The sequence below is a fragment of the Daktulosphaira vitifoliae genome, unplaced genomic scaffold, assembly GCF_025091365.1.
Source record: "Daktulosphaira vitifoliae isolate Bord-2020 unplaced genomic scaffold, ASM2509136v1 Scaffold_1, whole genome shotgun sequence".
NCBI lineage: Eukaryota > Metazoa > Arthropoda > Insecta > Hemiptera > Phylloxeridae > Daktulosphaira > Daktulosphaira vitifoliae.
The window spans coordinates 10,642,950-10,660,630 of record NW_026099572.1 but is presented as its reverse complement, the minus strand read 5'-3'; the positions used below and the strand labels follow the sequence as shown (position 1 = coordinate 10,660,630).

Here is a 17,681-nt window from a genome sequence, read left to right as displayed (position 1 = left end):
TCTTTCTTTTATTTTCCTATGCATGTTGTTACTGCTGTTTATATTAACACCAAAGTATTTAAAAATATCCACCATTTCAAAAGTTAAACTTCCCACTTTTAAGTTTGACTGGTCTACATTTTTTCTAGATAATATCATAAGTTAAGTCTTTTCTTCGTTGATACATTAACCCATGTTTTTGCTGGCTTCTATTAGTTTAGAAAGTGAGTGGGTAACTTCTTCTTGCGTATTCCCTAAAAGACGTATGTCATCAGCATATGCTAAAACAGCTTCCTTACCAATAACTTCTATTTTTCGGCCTTCATAAGATTCTCTTTTAACTTTTGCTAGCCCCAGGTTTAACAATGTTGGGGATAAACCATCTCCCTTTCTCCATCCTGAAATAACTTCAAAGGCTGGCGATAATCTCTGTAGAAAATGTACTTTAAGTAACGTTTTGTCATTACACATTTTTACTAAATTTACATATTTTTGTGGAATTCCAAAATGTATTATTGCTTTCCATTGTTCTTGTCTATTCACATTATCATAAGCTAGTTTGTAGTCAACAAATATCATATATAGGTCCTTATCAAACTCATAGAATTTCTCCATTGTTTGTCTTAAGGTAAATATGTGATCGACGGTGGATTTCCTCTTTATAAACTCACTTTGGTATCTTCCTATGATGTCCTCTGCGTACGGTGTTATTTTATTCTTTCCAAAAGAACCGTGGACAATTTTTTATAACAGGTATTCCTCTGTAATTTTTTGGATCAATTGTGACCCTCTTTTTAAACATTGGGCATAGTATTGCCACTCTCCTGACATTACTTTAGTTTACCAAATTACCTTAATCATTTTCTAAATTTAATTTTTAATCGTTTCTCATCCATCTTTTAGTTATTCCGCTACTATATCGTTTTCTCCAGGTGATTTGTTGTTTTTTATTTTTTTTATGATGTTATAGATTTCCCGTTTCGTTGGGATTTCAATATATGGTTCCGCCATACTATATTGCATATCTATTTGTTCGTGTATTGATGTTGGTGATGTTTTATTTAGAAGACACTCAAAATGTGTTTTTAATTCTTCTACTTCTGATTCCTCTTTTGTCACTAACTCACCTAATTCATTCCTTAAAATCCTCGTCTGCTGATTATATCACCATTTAATGTTTGCAGTCTTGTTGAAGAATCTTCTGGGGTTATTTTTATTTTCTTCAATTTCTCCAATCTTTCTTTTTTCTGTCAATCTTTCATCACATCTTAGTACTTTACTGGTTTCTATTTTAATGTTTTTATATCTTTCTATGTTTATGTCACTCGGGTCATTGATAACGCTATTTCTCTTTTCTATTGCTTCCTCGCATCTATCATTAAACATTTTATTTTTTTTTTTGCTAAACAATTATTAGCACTATTGGCTACTACTGTTCTGATTTTATTAGTAGGGTAATATAGGGGATTTTACTTCCCCCCGCTTGACCCACCCACTCCAATGCAATAATGCAAAGAATAAATCCAACGTAAACTAACATAATGCAATGGGTGGGAAACGCGATGACAAAACCCAACGTAAACTAACCTAAGGCAAGTGAGGAACCTCTCCTCTTCCACCAAATCTTATGATAGGGGGGTAATGAAACACGACGTTAACTAACACAACTTGTCGCGCGCCTAAATTATGCTCGGCCATATAGTATATACGTAATATCGGTTTTTTGACGAAAAAAAAATGCGTTTTCCAGGTAAGCTATACGGTTACGGTGAAAAGTATGAATTTGAAATGTCGAATCCGCTATTTTAATATGCGACATGCATATATTTAGATAAAGTCTGTACGTAAAATGTTAATTTTACACACACACACACAACTGGTATGTGGGCTTCGAATGGTAATTGGTTGATTACAGTATTCAATATCCCTGCACCTCGTTTTCCACGTTGTCTCTGTTTAATCATTATTTTTATATTGACGGTTATTGTTCGATGACTTGCGATGCGTTTCAAAAAACAGACTCTCACGCTACCTATCATGAATTTTGAGAAAAGTAGTGAGATTGCACCTAGTAAACACGGTAAACTATTGCCAAACAAAATACGTGCATTGATTTGCGGACCGTCAAATTGTGGAAAAACAAACTTGATGTTTACTCTACTGACCGATATCAAGGGACTTCGATTTGAAAATGTTTACGTTTACTCGAAATCGTTGCATCAGTGCAAGTATCAACTACTCGTAAATGTTTTACGCGGTGTCCAAGGAGTGCAGTTGTTTATCTATGAAAACGGGGACGATGTACCGTCGGTGGACAACATCCTGCCCAATTCGGTTTTTATATTCGACGATGTAGTCATGGAAAAACAAAATGCAATGTGTGATTATTTCGCGCGAGGACGACACAGGCAAATTGATGTATTTTTTCTCTCTCAAACACTGTCGCGCATACAAAAACAAATATTACGTGATAACACAAATGTGGTGGTGTTGTTCCGGCAGGATGAAGTTAATCTACGACACGCGTACGATGAATACGTGTGTTGCGATATGAAATTTGGAGAATTCAAAGAGTTTTGCAAAGAGTGTTGGAACAAGGATCGGTACGGATTTGCAGTGATTTGTTTGGACTTTGCGACGGACGACGATCGATACAGATACAAGTTTGACACATTTGTTACAATATGAATGCCGATAAGGAAACATTGCTGAAACTGTTGACTGAAGCCCGGGAAAATGTTCAAAAAAAGTACACAGAATTGCGTCGTGGCGAAGCGGTTTCGTTGACTCGCGTAAAACGTCAGTTGGCGCTAATCATTGAACCATTAGATAAAATTGCGTCACAGCAACAACAACAACAGCAAAAACAACAACAATTACAGCAAACTATCAAAAGTTTAAACGATGATAGATACACTGTGGAACACGATGACGAGTTTTTCCATCAGTACATGTATCAATGGTCAATGAATCCCAACAGAGATAAAATGTATGGACCAAAGGTATCACCGGATAGAACAATGGCATTAGATGAAGCAGACAATATCATTCTCAACAAAGGAACAATTAATGTTTTAGATGAAAAATTCCCGCTCACTATGGGTCTTGTGGATTTACTGTTTTCGAAAAACCCTGGTGTTTTCTCCGAATCGGATTTGTATGCGTACAAAATGATTCTCGTCAAAACCGGTGTGCATTTAAATAAAGACGGAACATTGAAAAAAGGAGGTCAAAAGTATGTAAACACCATTAAACCATTGTTTGATAACGGTGATGGTGGTAACGCAAACAATTACTTACCGTTGTTTGAAAGCAGTAGCAGCAACATCAGTGATACATCCATTATCGGTGCGGGTCTACAATTGAGATTGAACAACAAGAAAAAAGTCGATGGATTTTCAAAATACGCGTGGGCCGTCCCGTTAAAAAATAAAACGGCAGGTGATGTTACCGCAGCCACGAATNCGGCCAACGAAGTTACCGCAGCCATGAACGGAATACTGAAACATGGTCGTCATCCTAAGCTTTTGCAAACGGACAATGGTAAAGAATTTTACAATAAACAATTTCAAAAACTGATGTCACAATACGCAATTAATCATTACTCTACTTATTCCACAATGAAAGCATGTCTAGTGANTTATTCCACGATGAAAGCGTGTCTAGTGGAACGTTTTAACCGCACGCTGAAAAACGCAATGTGGCGTGACTTTAGTGCACGTGGCTCGTACAAATGGGTGAATCGGTTGTCTGCGCTGTTGCACGACTACAATAACGTGCGTAAACATAGAACAATCGGAATGACACCGATGCAAGCGGTGAAAAACCCAGACCTGGTTCGGTTCAAGTTACGTCAAATACCGGATAATTTACCGGTAAAATTTCGTGTGGGCGACAAGGTGCGGATCAGTGTACATAAATCAGTGTTTGATAAGGGTTACTTACCAAACTGGAGCACTGAACTGTTTATCGTAGTCAAGGTTAGGCAAACAGTACCGCCAACATACTATTTAGAAGACTATCAAGGCGATCCAATACGTGGTTTGTTTTACACCGAAGAGCTGAACAAGACCAGTTATCCGGGCATGTATTTAGTCGAACGAGCGTTGCAAACACGAGGGGACCAGGGCTTCGTTAAATGGTTAGGATTTGGTCCATATAAACCAGGCTGATTGCGTCACCATAATGAGGTTTTAATACGTCGTAGAAGTACTTGTACATTAGCGACTTGCTAATGTCAAGCACTGCTAAACCGACGTATATTGGTTTGATAAACTTGACAATCTTTGTGTCCATTATAACGGCGCACAAGCTTTTGCCGTATTTGATACAGTCGTTGAAGGTTGGTTGGTTTACGAGCTTGCTTAGACGTTCAGGACTGGAGATTAGCTCAATGCAGATGCGTTTCCGCATGTTCTCCATGGTTTTCCCTATAAAATGTAAATATTTATCGAATAACCCACAACTGCTTTAACATTGAGCGTGCACTTACCAAAGACGGCATTATTCATTAATTTGAAAAACAATATTTCAAAAGCATTTACCGCCTGTTTCCGCATTTCAGTGTTCAACTTAATGTACGGTTTCAACCAAGCACTTTGTTGAAACTCTAAAACGCGGTGCACCTATGTGACAAACATATTAATATCATAGCTAATAGCTCTAGGTACGATGTATATACTTTATCGACTTGCAGTCCGTGTGCGATCGCCTGTTTCAAGTTGACATAGTGTACGACATACCGCTGTTTGGGTTTCAAAGTGGCCATGAGTTTGGTCTCTTTGGAACCCGGTGGTACATCGTTGCCAGGCAAGAACGGCAAGTCGTTGTGCTCGTCATGCAGCTCTTTTGGATACGATACGTCCACTTCATTTATACGCCCCGTATTACCAGTGTTCGAAAGCAATAGAAGGTCGACCAGAGGATCTGCTTCTTCATTCCACCGGAAGCCTCCGTATGGCATGGGCTGACTCATAGCCCACCCGTAAATGTTATTGCCTATATACATTAAACGTTTTAAACTACCGCACAATTATTGTACTTTTATATAATACTTACAATCTTGATACACGATCCATGAGTCTGGTTTTGTCGGATCGTAGCCAGGTGTCTTTGGATTGTTGGCCTTGGCATAGTGCTTGACGAATACCCTGTTCCACCATCAGTAGCATGCCATAGTCGTTTAAGAGCTTCAGCTTCACCTTGGTGTACTTCAACATACAATCGAAGCTAAAATCCGGTGTGATATAATAGTGCGCCGGGTCCAAATTGTATGTTGTAATGCAGATGTCGTGAAAGTTCTCAAACACGTCAGCCAACAACAGCACGTCAATCTTTAAGTATAGGTCGATGTACTCACCGAGGGTTAAGCAGTCGAAACGATTCCACACCTCCATGGCATGTCTATAGTCGCCGTCATCAATATTAGACTCACTCAACTGACTATAGAAAGCGTCGCGGGGTGGTAGTAGCGTTTCGTCAAATTTAGCACAACTATCAGTGTACTCGTAAGGGTATACGCCCATACGAGTACACTGGACAGGGAGGAAGCTATGAACCGGAAGGTATCTCAAACCGTATGGAAAAGTTATTAGTCACGTGTTTCGTGACAGAAATATACTTCTCCTTGAAATTCGGTATGACCGAAATCCTTTGGTCGTCGTACCCCAATTCAGTGACGATGAAATACGCGTCATAATCTGAAAGATTATGCAAGAAGCACGGCACAAAGTTAACAGTTTTCACTTTCAGGTTACACGCATTGCACAACGTCTGTCTGAAACGGCCTGATAGATGGCAGTGGTCTGCGACTTTGGGGTTGGAATCCTTGAATGCCGTGCGACACAAGTCGCATACCACTTTCTCCCCGTGCCTGCGCACATCATCGATAGACATTCGGATGGGAACGTTGGTTTTGCGCAACAATTTAGAAATGTTGCGCATCACTTCCGTTACAGCCATTACGAATGCCTTGGCGACCTCTTCGCGATCCTCAAAGCCACGTTATATCACCGGTGAATGCGGTATACCGTAGAGTTCGAGGACCTTGGAGGGTACAACGTCCGATGTTTTTACCATGATCCCGTAGCTCATGGGATGGTGTGTGTGCACAGTCCTAGTATAGGCACCTATACGATTGTCTGTTTGCTCTAGCAAGGCCTTAAAATCAGCATAGATGACAAACGGTAACCGTTGCGTCTTTTCCCACGCGTCAAAGGCGACCTTACTACCATTTGTCGGCATAATGGGTAAAATTGGTTTATTTTTGCCGCATATTACCTTGTGTGGCTCCAACGCTTGATGACCTCGAAGAATATGTTTCTTAGGTTAATCATCAAAGCTAGTGAAGCAACGTCTGCAAGTGTATATGGGACATTTGTGTTTAGTTTTTTGGCTGCGCACGAGCCTCTAAAAATCTGAAATGTACGCGTAATGATACTTGTCAGAGTCACCGATGTACAACAGGTCAAAACGATTTTGTTGTTCTTGGTCGGCGACTCTTAGTGGATACACTGACCACTTCATCTTAACGCCGTTCCGTTCCAAGCCGTACACGTTGACGGACACGTTAGGGTTAAGCCATTCAAATATTTTATAATTTGGGACACAGATGTGGGGAACGTCAATCCTGTGAAATCATACCTGTGTTCCTCGTTAAAATATTTTTGATTAACACGCGTATTATTATTAACCCCAACGTGTCTCGCCAAAATGGCCCACTTGAAACAGGACTGATCGATGTTTTGTGGGTTTATGATTGCACTTCTATGGAAAATTCGGTTTTTTCGGTTTTTCTTGTTATTTAATCGTTTAAACTAAAAATAAACTATATCACAGGACTCCCAGTAAAATTTCAATACAAATTGATGGGTCACACTAATGTGAAATTTTTTTCCAACTTTGAACCCAAAGTTCAGGGGAGGACGCAAAAGTTACAAAAAATCGTGAGACCACTCAATTTGTATGAGAATTTTGCGAGAAATATCGTGGTATGATTTTTTTTAATTTTAGAGAAATTCGAGGGGGTTGCTCAAAAATTCCTCCAATTTTGAAAAAAAAAAAACCGAAATCCTATTATACACTCCACCTTTATACTCGCCCATATATTACTATGGTTCAAACAATTTACACCCTGTATGTTCCAGCAATTATTATCGTCGTCGTCGGCGGCGGCGGCGGTAGTAGTGTTTATTTAAGAATGTGTTTTGCTATAAGAAAACTCGAACAGTCGTCATTATTATACATTGTCGACAAACAAAAAATACTGATTTATTATTCACTATACGAATAACGGTCAAGCTTATAGCTCGTATATTAACAATTAATGTAATTGACGGCGACATCGCCGTTGCGTTAAGCCATCTGCTGTGTTAATCTCGAGTGCTATAACATAAAAATATATAATCATCAATACAGCCATCTGGCACACAATGTTTCGAACTAATTTTTTTTTTACAAATTAGGTAAACTTAACATTTTACGTACAGACTTTAACTAAATATATGCATGTCGCATATCAAAATAGTGGATTCGACGTTTAAAATTCATACTTTTCACCCTAACCGTATAGCTTACCTGGAAAACGCATTTTTTTTTTCGTCAAAAAACCGATATTACGTATATACTATATGGCCGAGCATAATTTAGGCGCGCGACAAGTTGTGTTAGTTAACGTCGTGTTTCATTACCCCCCTATCATAAGATTTGGTGGAAGAGGAGAGGTTCCTCACTTGCCTTAGGTTAGTTTACGTTGGGTTTTGTCATCGCATTCCCCTCCCATTGCATTATGTTAGTTTATGTTGGATTTATTCCCCCCTCCATGCCTCTTCACCTACACCTCTTTCAGTGGAGTGGGTGGGTCAAGCGGGGGGAAGCAAAATCCCCTATATTACCCTACTTTTATTCCATATTCATTTTCATCATCATCTGCATTTTTGTTGGTCTTTTGTAGTTATTGTTGTGTTTTACAGGTGTATTACTACAATACCTCCGTTTCTAACAGTTCTTCTATACAATATTTTACGGATTCCTTATTTTTACCTCTTCCCATCTTTCAGATAATCAAACTTTAAATTTTGTAATTACAAGGTAATGGTCCGAATGGGCGTCTGCACCTCTAAAGCTCCTGGCACTTTTTATGCATCCTTTATGCTTATTCTGTATCATTACGTGATCAATCTGGTTATTAGTTATTCCATTAGGTGCTATCCAAGTATTTTTGTGTATGACCTTTCTTGGAAAGTATATACTACAAAGGGTAAAGCCTTTCGTTAAACACAAGTTGATCAACCTGGTTCCATTATGGGTACTTACGTCATGTAATCTATTTGGCCAACTCGTGGGCCTGTATATTTCCTCCTGTCCTTTTTTTGCATTAAAGTCGCTTATTAATATTTTGATACAGTTGTTCGTTGTTGTGACAATTATGTACTATAGTTCATCGTAGAACTCATTCTTAAGATTTTCTTCCTTCTCTTCAGTTGGTGCAAATGCGTTTATAATAATTATATGAATAATGTGACTTTTAAGTCGAATATAGCATATTCTGTCATTTACTGCCGTGAATTATTTTACTTGTGGTAATGTGTCGTCACTAACTATTAATTCCACACCATTTTCATATCCTCTATCCTTTCTTCCGCTATAGAATATTGTTATATCTTCTTTTGTCATACTTCCGTCGTTTGGCCAACTAATTTCTTGTAGAGCTAATATGTTTGTATTATATTTTTTAATAGTTTCCAGAAAGTATTGTAACACTAACGGTTTGTTTAAGGTCCTAACATTCTATATACCCATTTTTATTCAATTTTCCAGTTCCAATCGTTGTCTATTTATCCAATTCCGAGGCTTATTTTGCGGTTTCTTCTTTTTACGATGTTGGGTTGTTAACTCTACGATCAACTAAGATAAAAGAAGATAGTAATTGAACTTTTAATGTAGTAACAAGGAATGACTAGATATCTACTAATAGTTAGAGGACATTGAACAGACAACAAAAAAACAGGAAAACACAAATATTTTAATAAGAAAATAATTCACCAACAATATGATTTACTAATCACCCTTATGACTTTTGTTTGAAAGCAGCGTCCGGTGGTATTCACGCTGGTTCGTTAAAATTCGTAGGTTTATAGTCTTTATCCTTGTCGATGATAAAGAATTTATCCTTAATTTTTAATAAGCGATTAATAAATTTTTTTTTCATTTGCTAAACCTCGTGTTTTAAATTAACTTTTAACGTGTAATATAATAAATTTCACTTAAACCTGATCGCATTATTCGTGTCGAACGCAATAGTGAAAACAGTAACTTGGCTTAATTAACGCTTTAATTATATCACTAATGCATCTGGCTCGAAGGACTATGTTGAGGGGCGAGCGGGAAACTATAGTTAAATTAATCAAAATTATTCGTACGCTCAGAGTTAGTTGTTATAATTAATTATTAATAATACAAAATGTATCAATAATAGAAATTGATATAATTAATATATATATATATATATATACAGAGTGATTTTTTTTATCATAACCCACTCAAACAATGTACCTTACTATCATTGATAATAACAATGCTGTATACCTGCTAATATCGATATCATAAAAAATCAATTTGTGTTTTATATATGTATATTAACTCAAAAATTTGAAACTTTAAATGTTTATATCTAATAAATTAATAAAGTAATATTAAAAATTAAAATTCCATTTACTATTAAATTAAAAACTCAAACATTTTATTAAATTAAAAATATGTGTTCTCATTTAAAAAAATAAAGTTGACACTCTTACAAGGCATAAGGGATGAATTTAAAAAGAATTACATAGTTAATAATTCAAGAATGATGTGTAACCAAAGGAAATCGAAAAAAAAAATGTTTAATTTATTATTGTTCTGTAAGTAATTGAGTGGGTTATGATAAAAAAATCACCCTGTATATCTCATAACGCACCGAACAGCTAGGAGTATCGTGGTGTACTATACTAAGTAAAAAATTCAATAGGCTATAAGTGTCATTTGTTCTAGTGGCCGTTCAATATAAATTAGGGTGCAACAATATTTATTATTGTAAAAAATATTTACTGATATGGTATATATTACATTCAGATTTATTATAATTATATAAAAATGTTAGTAGAATTAATTTTTTTTGTAACCAATTTTAACAAACTAAAAATTTCAAATTGCGTATTACAAATAGTATTTAATTAATCACGTCATTTTTTTTAATAACTGCTATGCATTAATCTAATTTTAAGCTACCAGCATCGAACTAAACAAAACTTCAAACTAAATACTTAAATTTTGTATGAATTCTGTTTTGTAATAATTCCTGAACTTTTTATATGTGACTTTTTATCTCATAGTTTGGTTCAGTTCAGTAATATAATTATTTTATGATTAGTATTACAATTTTTTTACTAGATTTGGACTCAATATCCGACGGTACTAGGTTAATTTATTATTGGCAAATTTGATTTGATAATTTAAAAATTTGTTTTATTGGGAGGTGTGGAGTCCAAATATGATTTAGCGGAGAGATTAACCACTATACTCCTTTGTTACCATAATTATATGTCAATGAAGGGTCAAAACCATTATTTATTTGAAATAAGATATTTTCTATTTTGCTAATAGTTAGAAAATAATTTTACTAAGCCATTTTAAATTTTTCATTATTATCCAATTATAATAACCACCTATACGATTGTTTATATTGTTTTTAATCGTCCTATTCTCTTTCCAAATCTCGCTTTGAAACATAATAGCTTACCATGTTAAAGAAACTTTATATTTATATTTTTTATTAAATAAGGTAGTATTAAAAACTGATATTTTATTTCACTTACAATCAAACAATATAAAAATTTTTCTGTGATATTTCTAAGAATAACAATTTTTATTTAGAAACTGCGGTAATTGACAGTTTGCCGTTTTTGATGCAGCAGTATATTGTTGTATTTTTTTTTAAGCATATATTAAAACTTTTTTATAAAAAAATAATAAAAAAAATTTCTTATTTATATTATCACCCTTTTTATGTTAGTATTTTATTTATAATAGCGAATATATTATACATACAATATAATCACATTAGGTAACTCTTAAAGAATAAAATTAAATGCGATAATATAAAAAGTCTTTGTTGAACATAAAAAAAAAAAAAAACATAATAATCTGATAATACACAGAAGTAACATATTATATAAGGCTCTAGCTTATAATGTACAGATAACAGCAATATCCTACTCCAACATTGGGATATGACATTGTGTAATAAGTTTTTGGTGTACATCAACTGTTGATGAATCAAGCATCACATACATCTATAATTAATTTATAAGTCTGAAATTATTACTAAAACATAATCAAGACAATAATAATCTTAAAAATATTTTTTCATTCATATGATTTTTTAAACCAAGATCAATATTAAAAAACTTTTTAATTTTGAAAATCATAACTTTGGGACTTTATCCCAAAATGTACATTTGCCATTTACGTGAATGTGAGATTTTTTTAAAAATTTTGTTGATATTCTGTTCAACTAAATACGATTTTTGGTCATTTTATGTATCTTTAAATAAAATCAGTCTCGTGAGACCTAAAAAAAAGTAGTGACAAACACAAAAAATAAATATATATATATATATAAACACATCCTAGTAAAATCATTATCTTCTCAGATTCAATTGAAACCTGAAATTATCAATATTATTTATATCTTAAAGAAATGATCCATGATAAAGAATCATCCTATATAATTATTCCATCATGGAAGGCAGTTCATATTTTTCATTATGAGAATGCTAAGATGAAATTAAAAAAAACGATAACACAGTGGAGTCGAGGCATAGTGTGGATGAGGCATAGATGTGACAAGTATAGATGATATCTGACAGTGATTAAAATCATTATCATAAGAAACGCTTCGATGCAAATCTGTAGATAGTGTTTCATTTAGAGAAATTGGTGGATTATTCCAAAAGCCACATCAACTCTTATTTCTTTGATTATATCCTAATTAGTAGTTCTTTGATTTTAAAATATAATATATGAATAAATACTAATTATAATTATTAAATTAAGTATGAAATTGATATCAATAATTTAATATTGTATTTTTACGGAGAAATTATAAAAATAATAAAGAAGTTATATTTTGCTTTACTTTTACATGTATAAAAATTTAAAGGGCTTGATACAATAATTTTCAATAAAAACTGTTTGTTACTATAAATGAATGCACTGGACTACAAGGAACTTTCATCAGAAGCAAAAATATACTTTTCTAAATGAAATTTTTGCGTTGTTTTCAAATCTGTAATTAGACTTTTTCTATCACTTCTAATTTTTTATATTATTACTTGTGGCTAATTAATTAAGTAAAATTAAAACTATATTATAATATATGTGTTTAGCGTTGATAATGGTAACATTGTTTCCGAAATACGTATCCGCGACTTTTCATTAATTTTTTGTGGCTTTTAGTTTAATATTTTTAATATAGATTTAATTTTACTTAAAATTAATATCTTCTCACCTTCGCATCGAAGCAAATAAATGGCTTTTTAGATATTAAAAATAAACTCTCAAGTATTATGTTTGTACTTAATATTAGCTAAAAATCCTATAACACTTATTGGAACATTATTAAAATTACAATAGTGAATACTAGATTTATTTAAATACTCTAAAAACCTTACAATGAATAAATTAAGTATTGTTCTTTATATATTTTTAATTTTAAACATCAACATTAAATCAATAGTTTTACAAGTATTTTTAAAATTATTATATAGAATAATACACACACCTTAGTCTTATATATTTTTTGCTATAAATATGATCAATACATAAAAAATGTATAATTGACTAATATCAATTTAAACGTTTCTATTAAATGATATTATTTTGATTTTACTAAAATTTTGAAAATGAGAATTGAATTGATAATATTAATGTTTTTTATTAAAAGTATATCTTTTGAAGTTGGACTTGTTGATTGTAAAATACACGATGCAGATCTACAAAAAGAGTATATAACATATTTTAAACAAGTAATGAATCATATACGAAATCAAATAAAACAATCAAATCTGAAACACATATCCATAAGGAATGAAAATGACAAAATAATGAGCGTACAAGAAACTCTAAAAAATAGATTTTATGGTATTAATTATTCAATAAAAATATATTATATAATAGTTGAATTAATTAACTATTTATTTGTTGAAGTACTAAAACAATTTACTGAACACTTAATAATTATTATAAATAATTGTGAACATTTTTTTGAAAACAAATTATTTCAAAATGCAATTTACTGTATAGTAGTACTTTTAAATGCAGCTAAAAAATCAAATAATATGTTTGAAGATTTATACAATGCGATAACATTTATTGATTATTTAGATATAAAGTTACTGAATAATTCATTAACTCATCAAAAAACGGTAGTAGAAGAAATTTATATTGTTAAACATTATACTTATAAAATGAAAAAGTCAGAAATTATAAATTATGTAAATAACGACAAAAGCATTAAAATTGAAGAAGCTAAAAAAGATTACGAAGAAATAAATAATTTCGTCAATAATGTAGTTGCAATAACACGTGAATTTTTTAAAAACAATATTAATATTATAAATAATACAAGGGAATTGAATTTACAAGAATATTACTATGGTCAATACATTACTAATAATTATAATATGGAGTTTGTCGATTTTATTAGTGAAAATTTAAACAATTACTATTTAAAAACAATTAATGACTATTACTTCAAAATTGGATTCTATGATTTACTTCATCCTAATACAGCTGAGTAAGTATTATTTTTACTAAAGATATTTTTTTTTTCACTGTAAAAATTATATTAAAAAAATAAACTGATTTACTCAATTTTTTTTTATTTAAGGCTCACACCCCCTCAGAACAATAACTTTCCTCAATATAAAGCAATTGAAATACTAAATACTTTGTTTCATGAAGGAAATTGGGAACTGTTAAAACATATAAGAATTATAGTTGATGATAAAATAATCACTAATAATCAAATTATTAGAGACACTGTAAATGATTTTAATTTTAGTCTAAAAAAAAAATACTTTTTACTAATGATGAGGTGCAGATACACTGAAGTATTTCAAAATTATAATACATTTATGTCCGCAGTATTACAAACATGTAACAATGAAAAGATTAAAAATAATTTAAAAGGCTTTGTTGACTGTATTATTGATTTTGTTAATGTGGTTCATGATTCAAAAGAAATTTTTAAAAATATGTTGATAGTTTTAGATATATTACAAGCTGAATCAATTTGGGATATAAATTGTAATGCACATACATCGTTAACTCAAACATATAATTTATTAAGTGATTTTTTGTCCGAAATTGTACAACTTACTTTAACTAGAGATAGTATTATCAATCTATCTTTGGATGAAGTAGAGTTAAAATCCGATGAATTATTATTAGATTTTGTTAAAACAGGACATAAATTTAATCGACGTATACATAAACTAAGTCATTTTATTAATCTACATTGCTTCATTGAAGTTTTAAAAAAAGATCAATTAATAAAATCATGGAAGAATGAAGTTATGTTATTGAATAATAACATTATAGAAAGTACAACAATTGTGTATATATACGCATTAAATAAATTTGCGACATTTTGTGATGTTGCTATTAAAAGTGAATTCGATTATTTAGGGTTTAAAAAAATAATTAGAACTAATTAAAAAAGTTTGTATTTAAATTACAAAACCATAATTTTCTGCGTAATAAAAATGTATAATCAATTCTTTTCATTAAATTTGTCTTTAATTTTTTTCAAGAAAAAATTTGTACGTTTTACATTTAATCAGGCGTGGAGTAACATATGTTATGTTGAAATGAATTCGGAACTTCATTTTATTTGAATTAGTTACAAAAAAAATTTTAGCTTCGATGCGAAGCTGAGAAGGTATTAATTTTACTATGATGTGTTTTTTTTTTTTTTATGTCTGTTGCCACTTTTTCTCAGCTCTAACTGGACCGATTTCTTTCAAAAATACGTCAAAAGATCACAATTCGTATCTAGTTGAAGATATTACCGTGTGTAAATCTGTATTCTCAATAGAACATAGAGGTTAGGGTGGATCAAAAAAAGTCCATCTTCGAAATTTTAATGAGAATCATTTTAACTTTATATTATACATTAAAATATTCATTTTGTGAAGATTTGAGACTTAAAAACATTTTTACTGGTCGCTCAACGAGATTTTAGTATTTTAACCAAAAATTAATACGGGTATGATAGAAAACTGACGGCCCCATAACACTTAGATGTAAACTCGTTCCACAAAAAATCCTCTCTATAAGAAGTGAATTAAGTTAAAAAAGAAATACTACTGTTTAAAATTGAAAAAAAATTAAATTTCGGAAGTCATTATTAATTACTGTTTTTTATATATAAATCGCTAATTCTTTAGAAATCAATTTGTTAAACAAAGAAAATAAATTATTTATTTCAAACCAGCTGTTAGTACTAAAACTTAAGAATATAATAAAATTCTCTTTAGAACTCTCCGATCGACTACAGATATAAAAGATAATAATTTTGAAGATATTGAACTGAGAATATTAAAATAATTATATAAATAAATCAAATTAAATCCAACTAAATGAATTGTTTGATAAAAAAAATTAATTTAAAAGTATTTCAAGAATATCATATATTCTAGCTTATACTTTATTTTTAAAAGTTTTTAAGATGAGTGATAAATATTTTTTTTCTTATTATATACATAAATAATAGACAAACTGCAAAAATTTAATCATACTTAAGACCTACTTGAGAAATATACCATATAATCACATTAATTACGATATTCAATTTTTGATTTGAAAATTTAAACTCTGCAGTAAAAATCAAACTATTTGATATACCAATATTTGACCGAATATTAAATAAAAGACCGTTTAGTGTTTTTTGGCGAATTTTTGGTCAAAATACTAAAAACATGTTGAGCGACCAGTAAAAATGTTTTAAAAATCTCAAATCTTCACAAAATACCTATTTTAATGTATAAAATAAGAATATATGATTCCATTTTATACTATTATCACAGATAAATAATACCAGATAGTGTATTTTCTATTGTTTCACCTTTGTGATATTGTAGTTTTAATAACGAATTTATATTTGAAAATTACAGTTTTTTTGTGGAGTTTTTAGCTTCGATGTGAATCTGAGAAGAGTAGTATATTTTTCTTTTTACTAACACAATAGCCTGATGGCAGATTAGCTGATTATGGCTGATTATTAAATATAATTTTCTAACACAATAAGCATCATCTAGAAAATTCTTTCGCGGGGGCGGCGATGGTGGTGATGACGATAGTATGCGTTGTTACATACATGACGTCACAACTATTCTTGATAAAACGTTTTATATACTAGTTGTGGACCGTTGTGTGTTAATTTAATTATCATGAATATGATAACAGTGTTTTTAAATAATTATTATTATTATTATTAGAGATTTTTAAAACGAATTGATTGAAAATTGTTAAATACGTATGTATTTCACTGGGTTTTTGGTGATGTTTTGAGTAAAAATTATTATTACCAGATAATAATAATAATTTATTATATTATTGAATACCTGTGTAGCCTATTGAAGTCAATAGAATTAAATCAAATGATGTTAACGTTTTTTTTCATTGTCAAACTCATTGTTTGGATACTAAAAGAAATCTACGGTTATAGTTAGGTATAGAAATACTCTAATATTTATAACATATAATAAAGTATAATATATATATATATATAATTTTTCTGAATTTTGGGTAGGTTGACAGCATAGAGTACTTTATCAAATTCTGTTATTTGTAGGTATTGGAGCAGTAAAATCATGTACCTAGTCCAGGAGTAGGTATTCTAGTGTCCTATTTGCCTTTTTACATTCATGCACACAGAGAAGTATTCTGAAAGTATACATGGCGATGAAGATATCTTGGGATATCGTATTTTCAATAATAATATGATATATAATGTTAAAAAAATTATTATTATTATTTGAAAACGTTATCCTATAGACCTATGTTTTGTGTTAACAAACGGTAGGATAGCTAAAAATGTATGACCCTCGATGACCATGTCTTTAGTTCTATCCACAGACGACGTATATGAAATAGTCTTTTTTTCCTTACCGATCGTGGGAATTAACCCCCAGGGTACCAAGGATTAATACATTTCTTGAAAATTGTATTGAATTATGTATTATTCAGTCTAGACATATAATATTTTTCTTCTCACGTGTTAAAGCATTTTGTTTATTAAACTAGTTAATCCAATAATTATAATAATGGTTATGTGTGTGTGTGTGCGCGCGCGTGTGTATGTGTATACTCATCTTATTCTTGCTAAATCATATAAAAACGCAGCATCCTATGGTTTTTGTATCATTCAGTTGGTTCACGATTTAGGTGTTTTATAACAACTACATTTCTTTACAACAACATGAAAAAGATATTAAGAATAACATCATCATGACTAACGTAAGTGCTAATTTTATTAACTTATTAAAAAATATATGATAAAAAAATTATTACTATTTTTTTTTTTTTTTTTAGAATACACCAGGATACGGTGGCGAGGAGTTTTTTAATATTTTAAATAATATTAGATATGAATCTCGTGA

General features: G+C 31.2%; 2 protein-coding genes across 2 annotated transcripts; one reads left to right on the top strand and one right to left on the bottom strand.

The window, feature by feature from the left end:
* Positions 1-165: 165 nt before the first annotated feature.
* LOC126896583 (uncharacterized) lies at positions 166-594 on the bottom strand. The gene has a single exon (XM_050669500.1). It carries the CDS (start codon positions 592-594, stop codon positions 166-168), a length of 429 nt encoding a protein of 142 aa, XP_050525457.1.
* Positions 595-12,864: 12,270 nt separating this feature from the next.
* Positions 12,865-14,773, top strand: LOC126896922 (uncharacterized). The gene is made up of 2 exons (XM_050670116.1): positions 12,865-13,813; positions 13,907-14,773. Exons 1-2 carry the CDS (start codon positions 12,921-12,923, stop codon positions 14,733-14,735), a joined length of 1,722 nt encoding a protein of 573 aa, XP_050526073.1. The 5' UTR covers positions 12,865-12,920; the 3' UTR covers positions 14,736-14,773.
* The last annotated feature ends 2,908 nt before the right edge of the window (positions 14,774-17,681 follow it).

Bases quoted from the DNA above. Each gene is read 5' to 3' on its own strand.
- LOC126896583 (XM_050669500.1), bottom strand. From the start codon at position 594: ATGGAGAAATTCTATGAGTTTGATAAGGACCTATATATGATATTTGTT.
- LOC126896922 (XM_050670116.1), top strand. From the start codon at position 12,921: ATGAGAATTGAATTGATAATATTAATGTTTTTTATTAAAAGTATATCT. The intron at 13,814-13,906 runs GTAAGTATTATT...TTTTTATTTAAG, and splicing joins CTTCATCCTAATACAGCTGA to GCTCACACCCCCTCAGAACA.